Source organism: Solanum lycopersicum, chromosome 12, assembly GCF_036512215.1.
Source record: "Solanum lycopersicum chromosome 12, SLM_r2.1".
NCBI lineage: Eukaryota > Viridiplantae > Streptophyta > Magnoliopsida > Solanales > Solanaceae > Solanum > Solanum lycopersicum.
The window spans coordinates 9161758-9172627 of NC_090811.1; the positions used below are offsets into that span (position 1 = coordinate 9161758).

The window sequence follows — 10870 nt, forward strand, 5'->3', positions numbered from 1 at the left end:
CCTTAATGCTACTTGTCGGACCAAGGAGGTAGATAATAGGAAAAGAATTATCAACATAGATTTAGTGTATACTATCTAATAGGCTAGTATTCATTGGTACGAGGTTATAACTTAGTCCAATATCGAAAACAATGCTTAATATGAGGTAAAGGTAAGGGTTAGTATAGCAACACACGTAGCCGGACCAATCTACAGAGTGAAAGTTTCTAGATTTTAAAACAACGATTTAGAAATACATAACTTATAACTTTGCAGGCAAGATACTACGAAAGAATTGTTATAGTTAGAATTATCAAATTAGGAACTTCTGGGGAACACGTAAACCCTATTTACTTTTATTAATTGATTAAACTCCAAGATTTGATTCTTTTAGCTGGTTACTTTAATTTAGTTAGTCTTTTTCATTAATTTTGAAATAAAAAACCCCCTTTTGTTGTCTTTTGTTTTCTAAGGAATTAATTGACTAAATAATAGTAATAATAGATTAAAGTAAAGTCTGACTATTTTCCTCGTGGGAACGATCCCAACATCATTACTTGGGTTCTTTACTTGATATGTCCGCTTTACTTCTTATTTGACAAGTAAGTTTGAGCATATCAAATTTTGGCGCCGCTGCCGGGGAAAGTAGCTTTTACATTAACTTAAACTTATTACTATAGTTTAATCAATATTTTCTTAATTTTACTTTGTTTATTGTTTTTTTATCCTTGTAGAATTGTCTTCCATGTATGCCAAATACACGGAGAGGAAGAGAACCCTTGTTTCCCTACGATCACGAATTAGAGCGTACACTATGCAATATGAATCGAAACATGGGTATTAATGATAATGATCCAAAGCAGAACATCCCGGCACTAATTTATGTTCATGGTCAATTATTAACCGATAATTTGGGTGAAAATCGACAAAAGGGACAGAATCCCTCTCCACGCCCTGAAGAATACTACAGAAGCTATGATAATATAGCAGACTCTAATGGGCCACCTATCTTGCCCCCTCTACCACCAACCCACTCCTTTGTGATAACAAGTAGTCTGATGCAAATGCTCACTGCCAGACTTTTGTTTTCAGGGCTACCTTATGAGGACCCACATGCCCATATAGCTAAGGTAAGGGTAGTGTGTAAAAATGTGTAGGGAGGCCTGATTTGAACTTGGATGTAATAGGGCTAAGATTATTTCCTCTCTCACTGACGGGAGAGGCAACTATTTGGTGCAGTCAACTTTCACATAACTCAATTTTCACTTGGAACCAACTAAGGGACATTTTCTTAGCACGCTACTCCCGGTCTCTAAGAAACAAAACGACAAAGACAGAGTGAACAACTTTGTGGCATTACCAGGAGAGTTAGTTAGTTGTTCTTGGGATAGATTCACCTCCTTTTTGAGAAGAGTACCCAATCACTGCATAGATGATGAGTCACTAAAGGAATAATTCTATCAGGGACAGGATGATAGTAATAAAGCGATGTTGTATACTATAGCGGGTTGTTCTTATGGAGAGTGTCCTAATGCCGAGATGGCTGAAAAGTTAGAGAAAATATCCCGAATTAATAAAGCTTGGAGTACTAGGAAGTTAGATATTGGGGAAACACCTTCGCAGTGCAATCCACTCATAACCCAGCCACAGATGAGATTCATGAAGACATGGCTCAGATGAGAACTGAGCTTGGGTTGGTATTAAAACATATCAATGGGGATGCAGAAAAGATAACTGCAGTTAACTACTTGTCCAAAACACCACCACCAAATGATGAATGCTATTATGAGAAGGATTCCTTTGCGGTAAATGATCAGACGGGGGGTTTCAGAGTGAGTGCCAAAAGCTCTAATCAGGAGAATTGGTGTCAAGGTCATGGGAACCAAGGTACGATCTATGGTAACTATAATCGTGAGGGTCATTATGCTTGAGAAGGAAATTACGACCGCATAAACAACTTCAACAGGGGTAACTATGGTAATAAAAATGACAGGAATTGGCCCTATGTTCCTCCTCAAAATCGTGAAGTTACTCCAAGGGATGGTGGAGATAGTATGGCACGAGCTGAGGATATGTTGCACAAAATGATGAGGAGGTTAAATGCTACTGATGAGCACACTAAAGAGTTGAGGAGTGATTTAGAGGGTATTGGGCAAAAAGTCGATACACATGCAATATTGATAAAGCAACTTCAGTTACAATTGGTCCAACTATCTGCGACTATGCACACACGGCAACCGGTCATTCTTTCTAGCAACACTACCAAATTCCAAAAAATTATGGACATTGTACGGCATTCACTACTCGCGGTTGTAAGAAAACCATTGACACACCTATGTCGTCTAATGATAAAAAGGTGACAAAGGATAATGATAAAGTGGTCGAGAGGTTAATGGTGAAGTCGAAAAATAACATTGGAAAAGATCCTGAAGTGCCTAAAAAGGTAACTCCCATGCCTAGACCTCCACTCCCTTTCCTAAAAGATTAGTGAAAAAGATCGAGGATGGTAAATATCGGCGTTTTATAACAATGTTGAAGCATATTTCTATGAATGTCCCTTAGGTAGAAGCTTTAGAAGAAATGACCGGTTATGCCAACTTTATGAAAGATCTGTTTTACAAAGAAAAGATTGGTAACTTTTGAGGATGATGATAGAATGCCACATTATAGTGCTATTGCTATAAGATCTCTGGTACAAAAGAATGAACATGTGGGTGCGTTCACTATTCCTTGTACAATCGGGTTATTACATTTTGCAAAAGTATTATGTGATCTGGGGGCTAGCATAAACCTTAATGCCCCTCTCAATTTACAAGAAGTTGGGTTTGGGTGATCCAAAAACCACTGCAATGTGGCTACTGATGGACGATTGAACAGTAAAAAAGCCTATAGGGAAACTCCACGATGTGCTAGTAAAAGTGGAGTGATTCATATTTCTGCTAAATTTTTTTATTCTTCATTGTGAAGTCGATTTTGAAGAGCCCATTATTTTTGGGACTCCATCCTTGATACAGGAAGAGCCTTAGTTGATATAGAAAAGGGTTGAACAATGAGAAAGTGACCTTCAACATTTGTAGGTCTATGAGGCAGAGTGGTGAGATCCAATCGGTATCTCCTATATCCTACAAAGTTGGTGAGTCATATGAGACATAAATAGAAGAATGTCTAGGTGTAGAAGCATTAACGGTAGTGATAATGAATTTTAATAATGATTGCATTTAAGAGTATGATTCATTAGTCGCGGCTCTTGATCGAGGTGATGTTCGGTTTAAACCGAAGAAATGTGACTTAGACATGAAGAATTGCGAGTCTCCACCCGCGAAACCAACTATAGAGGAGGCTCCAAAGTTAGAACTAAAAGCTCTCTCACCTCATCTAAGGTATGAATTCTTAGGAAATGGTAACACTTTGCCGATAATCAATGCATCACAACTGAATGAACAACAAGTTGAGAGTTTTGTGACACTGCTAAAAAGCTTCAAAAGAGCATTGGGTTGACTATTGCAGACATTATTGGGATCCCTCCTGGAATTTGTTCTCATAAAATCCAATTAATTCCTGATCGTAAGCCAAGTAATGAGCACCAGTGACGCTTAAATCCACCTATGCAAGAGGTCGTGAAGAAGGAAATCATTAAGTGGTTGGATACCGGCGTAATCTATCTGATCAACGATAGTAGTTGGTTATGCCCTGTTCAGTGTGTACCTAAGAAAGGGGGAATGATTGTGGTCGCTAATGAGAAAAATGAACTTGTTCTAATGAGACCAGTTACTGGATAGAGGGTGTGTATGGATTACCGTAAATTATATGCATGCACCAAAAGACCATTTTCCTATGCCCTTCATGGAACAGATGTTAGATAAACTTGCCGTGAAAGGGTGGTATTGTTTTCTTGATGGATATTCGGGGTATAATCAGATTTCTATTGCACAAGAAGATCAAGAGAAAACAAACTTTACTTGTCCATATGGGACCTTTGGGTTCAAGAGAATGTTTTTTGGGTTGTGCAATAAACCCGAAACATTTCAGAGATATTTGATGTCGATATTATCCGACATGGTGGAAGATACTATAGAAGTTTTTATGGATGATTTTTCTGTGGTTGTTGAATCATTCGAGCGGTGTTTGAACAATTTATCTGAGGTCCTTAAGAGATGTGAAGACTGTAATTTATTACCAAATTGGTAAAATGCCACTTCATGGTGAAAGAAGATATTGTTTTAGGTCATTGACTTTCAGAAAAGGGCATATATGTTGATCGATCAAAAGTCGAGGTAATAGAGAGACTTCCCCCACCTATCTTTGTAAATGGTCTGAGAAGATTTCTTGGGCATGTAGGTTTTTACCGGAGATTCATCAAAGATTGTACAAAAATTGTACATCCATTGTGCAAACTGCTGGAGAAAGATTGTAAATTTTATTTTGATGAATCCCGTCTTAAAGAATTGCGAGCAAAAAGAATAAAATTGGTGTCTGCACCTATAATTATTTCTCTGAATTGAAACAGTCAATTTGAGGTGATGTGCGATTCTAGTGGGGTTGCTCTTGGTGTAGTATTGGGACAAAGAAAGAATAAAATCTTTCACCCCATTTACTATGCTAGTAAAAATATAAATGAAGCTCAGAAGAACTACACAGTTACTGCCCAAGAACTCCTTGCAGTATTCTTTGCTTTTGAAAAATTTTTCTCCTATTTCATAGGTACTAGAGTTATACTTCATACTGACCATTCAGCATTGAGATATTTGATTGTAAAGAAGGGTGATAAACCTAGGTTGATTCGTTGGGTTTTACTGCTACAAGAATTTGAATTTGAAGTGAGGGATGGAAAAGGGACCGAAAATCAAGTTGCCGATCACTTTTCCCGTCTAGAAGATTAAGCTATGAGAGAATAAGGGGATAAGACTGATATTGATGATACTTTCTCCGATGAGAATGTATTGGCTGCCTCACAAGACTTGATTGCACGGTTCGCAGATTTCGCGAACAACTTGGCTAGTGATATTATTCCATCAGACTTGTCCTTTCATCAAAAAAAAGTTCATGTACAATGTGAAGAAAGTCTGTTGGGATGAACCGTACTTATATAGGAGTTGTGACGAAGGGCTTATTCGGCGTTGTGTGACAGAATGTGAGATGTGGAGTGTTTTAGAGGCATGTCATTCCTCACCCGTTGGTGGACATCATAGTGGTATCCAAACCTCTCATAAGATATTACAATGTGGTTACTATTGGCCAAGTCTTCATCAAGATCTCATGAGTTTACTAAAGCATGTGCTAGATGCCGAACAATTGGCACCATTTCAAGAAAGCAAGAGATCCCTCTAAACCCCATTCTTGTGATTGAGTTATTTTATGATTGGGGTATTGACTTTATGGGTCCTTTTATAAGTTCTCATGGAATAAAGTATATTTTAGTAGCGGTTGATTATGTATCTAAATGGGTGGAAGCTATCACCATTGCAAACAATGAATGTAAGAGTGTCACTGCGTTCTTAAAAAAAGACTATATTCTCTCGTTTTGGCACCCCAAGGGCAATTATTAGTGATGGGGGCTCCCACTTTTGCAACAGATTGTTCAAGGGATTATTGGAGAAATTTTGGGTGCGCCATAATGTTTCTACCCCTTACAATCCTCAAGCCAGTGGGCAAGTTGAAGTGTCAAATAGGGAGATCAAACAGATATTGTCAAAAACAGTGAACGCTAGTAGAACGGATTGGTCAAGGAGGATTGATGATGCTCTTTGGGCCTACCAAACAGCGTCTAAGACTCCCATAGGTATGTCCCCATACCAACTTGTATATGGGAAAGCTTGTCATCTTCTAGTTGAATTAGAGCATAAAGGCATGTGGGCTATGATGAAGTTGAAAATTGATTGGAACGAAGCTGCAAAACAATGGTTAAGTGGGTTGAATAAACTCGATGAATTTTGCCTAAAAGCTTATGAAAGCTCATCTCTCTACAAAGAAAAGAGGAAGAAGTAGCATGACCTAAAAATTCAAAATGAGAGTTTATGGATGGGGATTTAGTACTTTTATTTAATTTTAGGTTGCGCTTGTTTCCGGCCAAGCTCAAGTCCAAATGGACTGGCCCTTACTTGGTTACCTAACTATTCCCTCATGGAGTAGTTGAGTTGGAAACTAAGGAGGGTGTGGGGTTCAAGGTGAATGGACAACGCATAAAAATCTATTTCTGGCATGCTGACTCAGGGAATGAAGTGATCAAGGCATACCATCTTGATGAAGTCTGAGTAATCAAGTGTCCTCATTCGTTCTGCGATGTTAAATCAGGCGCTGGTTAGGAGGCAACCCGATACTTATAGTTTTTCTTTCTAGTAATGGTAGCATTTTCTACTAATTGCTTTTTAAAGTTGCAGGCACATCACTAGGAAATTCTTTAGAAAATCACTCTGCAACAGTCACTGACGGACACATAGACAAACCGTCACGCATGCGACGGACCGTCGGATGATTCCTTCATGCAAGGTACGTCTCTCATTTATTTTCAAAAGTAGGGCACACCCAATGGAACAAATGAAGGACCATTTCACATGCAACCTTTAAAACCCCACCCCTTCATTTCACCCATTTCCTTCCCTCTTTATTCCATTTCCCTCCCTTTCAAATTTCTAACATCCTACCTCTCTTCTCTATCAACTAATCACTTCCCCAAATTCCTAAAATCTACCCTCTAATAGTCAGAGTCTCCTGTTGTGGTTCTGTTCTTGCTAACCAAGTGCCTCACTTGCTTGTCTTTCTCCTGTTCTTAGGTACGTGTCTCTGATTTCTACGCATTTACATTGCATTTTTGTTTATCAATTAATATTAGCCTATTTTTTATTGATGGGTCTTTATTCTTTGATTAAATTTTGGCTGACCTAGGTTGAGAAACCTCAAATTGACTTATTAAAAATCTAGAAATAGGTGCTTTAGAATTGCTAGTTTACTAGGTATTTGGATTAGAAACATATAGGTTATCACTAAGTATTCCATGTGAGTCACAGAGGATGAATGTTACATCCTCTTTCTGGTCACTAAATGACAGAATGAGAACCCGATGACGCACCGTCATATGGTCCTTTCCAACACCCCCAACATCTCGCTGTCCAATTTTCTCCAAGTGTCCACCAACGGACACATGAGACGGACCGTTTTTCGCACGATGGTCCGTCCTGCACAATCGTTCTAGTTGTTAGAGACCCTATTCCTAAGGGTCTACGAATTTTTCTAAGTGTCCTCTTACCGACATCTACGACGGACGTTCATACCCTCGATGGTCCATCCTGCACAACTGTCACGACGTTCAAATACCAAACTCCTTAGGGGCTCCATACTTTTTCTAAGTGTCCTCTGACGCACATCTACAACGAACCGTCATACACTCGACAATACGTCCCACACCACCATCATTACGGTTAGAGACCTATCTCCTAAGGGTCTCCATACTTTTTCTAAGTTTCCTCTGACGGACAACTACGACGGACCATCATACCCTCGATGGTCCGTCCTGCACAACCGTCATGACGGTCAGAGACCCCTCTTCTAAAAGTCTCCATACTTTTTTCTAAGTACCCCACGACGGACATCAACGACGGACCGTCATTATCACGATGATCCATCCTGCTTAGCCGTCAAACTTATTAGAGACCCTTCATGGGTCTCCACATCAAAATAGTTGAAATAAGACATGATGGACCCCATGATGGTCTTTCGTACTCACGACGAGTCGACACCTGGTCCATTGTGTTTCACTATTACTGCAGAAAATTCATTAGAGCTTAGATCTTAATTTATTTTGTGTCATTTTTGCTCCTCATGATTGCTCCTTCTCATACTAATATAGATTCTTTACAGGTACTATATCTAATGGAACTAAAACATGATCGTGTTTACACACGTGGGCATTCAAAGTCTGTTTCCCTCTTTGCCCGCCAGGTCATAGGATCTGAGATAAGCATGATCCCGAGTAAGTGCCATCAGGCACTGCCACTCCATCACGAGTTGCATGCGCTACCAGAGCTACGCCTAAAATGGGGGCATCTGGCGTAGTCACTGTATCCCAGTCTGATGAGGAGAGCACACTGACTGGCACACCTTCTAGGTCAGCTACACATGAAAAAGGAGCGTCTGGCTCCTTAGGAGTTTCGTGGTCTGAGGAAACCTCCGGTTTTGCCGAAGTCCCTGCCCCCGCCACATCTGCACAATCTTCCTCGTCTGATGAGGCTGACAGTTCAGATTCCACTCTAGGATCACCGACTCATGCTCTCACCCCGGTTGCCAATCAGCCCAACCGGTGGTGTGTCGACTAGGTAACAGCTCCGAAGAGAGCTATCAAGAAAGCTAAGTTGACCTTCACGGCTAAGTTCTTATGGTTGATTGTCCGCCACTGCCTTCCCCCACGGCCTATGATAATATAGTCACATGGGATCGTGCAGTTCTAATGATGGCGATGATAGCCAGGTTTGAGGTGGACTTCACATCGCTTCCACAGGCGGTCATGCACAAGAGGGCTTTCAAAGTCACAACTACTTACCCTTTTGCGTGTATGATATTTTCCTAATGCAGGTCCGCAGGTGTGCCCATATGGCACATTGATTAGCGCTAGACTCCGCTGGAAACTGTTGATATCGGCCTCATCAGGGATGAGGCCAATGAGTTGGCTCCACTCAGAAGGCCCGGTTTAGAGTTTCCTCCACTTGGTGAAAATCTGGATGATGCAATAGCACATGCTCACACGACTACGCAGGCTGCTCTAGAAACCACTAATACTAGCCTGGTCGAGTCTTTCCCAAGTAGTAGAACTGCCCCAAGCTCCTCTCGCTTAGCCCACTTCGCCGCTCTGGTCCCGCTTGCTAGTGTCCCAAAACTAGAGGCACAAATGGCTACACTTCTACATCATATCCAAGATTGGATGTAGAGGTCTATTGTTGAGGCACAAGAGTGCTTGGAGCGTAAATTGGTCCAGCACACAGAGCGGAAGATCGTTGAGGTTCATCAACGCTTGGTCGCTTTTGAGTTGCGGGTGCTAGCCCGGCCAGTCCCTCAGGTTGACGTGTCGACCCTTCAGGCTGCGGTCGATAGTCTTCAAGCGGACATTGATATAATCCTTGAGGCTATGGTGCCTGAGTCTGAGGCTCCTTCTGTAGAGCATGCTGAGGAAATAGTGGTGGCGACCTTATTCACCACTTCTGACATTCCACCACCTCCCCCTTGGGTGCATGACAAGAGGCGCAAGGGTTGGGAGGACGATGAGTCTAGAGCACGGAAGAAGGAGCATCGTAAGATGGAGGCTGCGAGGAGAGCCTCGCTTGCTGATGAAGAGGCGCGTTGGATCAGTGTTGTAAAGTTAGCTGCCTGGGCATCTAGCTCCAGATATGAGGCGATAGCGGGAGGCACTGCTGCTAGTGATGTTGCTGATGAGGACACTACTTAGGGTGTCCTAACTATAGATGTAGTGGGTTTCGGGGAATCGGATCCACCATCTTGCTAATCGTCGGCGCTTTGTGCCCCAGGTTTGCTTCACCTACTACTCTCGTATGTAAATTTTTGTATGCATTGGGGACAATTGCATATCTTTTTGTTAGGGGTGGGGTAAATGGAAAGTTAGTGCTAGGGTGAAGTTTAAGTAGCCCAATTCACGATCCTCCTATAGGGTTTTCTTTCCTGTATTCTTTTTCCCCATGGGATTGATTATTTTTATTGTTGAACCGGCATGTCTATATCTTGTGTACATAGTGTAATTCTGAAACATGATGGCTAAAATGATATCCTGTTGAAAAGAAAATGATATATGATTAGGCATTGTAATTTATAAATGTGTGGGTCTAAGCATGACATAGAGATACACCACTGCATGACCCTAAGTCTAAAATTCGAACTAGGTGTTTGATAATCTGGTAGAGTAATGAGATGTCAAGAGAGTGTGATGAATATTTGAATAGTCCACTATATGTACTAAGGTAAAACTTGCCTTGTTTGTCATGCTAAAAGTAAGTTGTAATAAACAATTAGGAAAGGATCATAGGCCCTTGTTAAATTAATCGCTTTTTGATCCAGATGATTTGAGCTTAAAATAGACCTTTCTTTTTCACCCCAACTGATCTTTTCTGGGAATAATGTGTTGGCCCTGGTTCCTCCTTGGACATGTGCAGCTCAGCTTATGCAAAAAGCATAAGTTGAGGATGGCTAATGCAGTAAACAACCTTTTCGTGGCCTTGACCCAAATCTGGATATAATGTGCTTTGACTCATGGAAAAGCTATGAGTTGAGGATTGCTCTTATGAGGAATGCTCTAGAAAGTGGAGTTCAAAGAACAAAGAAAGAAAAAGAACAAAAGTAAAGTGACTCAAGAACCAGTTGAAAGAAAACTGAAATATAAAAAGAAAAAAACTAATACAATAAATACAAGAAAGAAAAGAAGAGAGTCAAATACACAAATGAAGAAAGAAGGGAAAATGGCAAGGTGAAAGAATATAAGAAATTGGGCGAATTAAAATGATAAAAAGTGTTATGTTTAGCCAATATGTAAATGAGGGTAAAAAGTCATTGAAGCATACCTAAATATACCCTACCTGACCATGAGCCTATGTTTCAAACTAAAAAGTCCTATCGTGATCCTAAGAGTTGTATGGCAAACTTAAAGTAGTGAAAATAAGGGAAAGATTATGGTAATATGTATGAATGAGTTGTGAATTTGTTCTGAGAGTAAGTTCTTTTGAAGTTAGGACACTAGGTTCAATACCGAAATCTTAGCACCTCGGTGAGAAATTAAAGAGGATAGGTGTTAGTACATGGTTAGTCTATATCATGCTTCAATTCCATTCAAGCCTAATAGTGATAACATGCATAAATAAGATGAGACTGATCGGGATTGATAGCAAAATGATTGCGA

The 10870-nt window shown here is 40.5% G+C and overlaps 1 protein-coding gene across 1 annotated transcript; it reads left to right on the forward strand.

Moving 5' to 3' along the window:
• Positions 1-5198: 5198 nt before the first annotated feature.
• Positions 5199-5964, forward strand: LOC138340197 (uncharacterized). The gene is made up of 2 exons (XM_069291890.1): positions 5199-5386; positions 5553-5964. Exons 1-2 carry the CDS (start codon positions 5199-5201, stop codon positions 5962-5964), a joined length of 600 nt encoding a protein of 199 aa, XP_069147991.1.
• Positions 5965-10870: the final 4906 nt, after the last annotated feature.

Bases quoted from the DNA above. Each gene is read 5' to 3' on its own strand.
- LOC138340197 (XM_069291890.1), top strand. From the start codon at position 5,199: ATGTGGTTACTATTGGCCAAGTCTTCATCAAGATCTCATGAGTTTACT. The intron at 5,387-5,552 runs GTATATTTTAGT...CTTTTGCAACAG, and splicing joins ATAAGTTCTCATGGAATAAA to ATTGTTCAAGGGATTATTGG.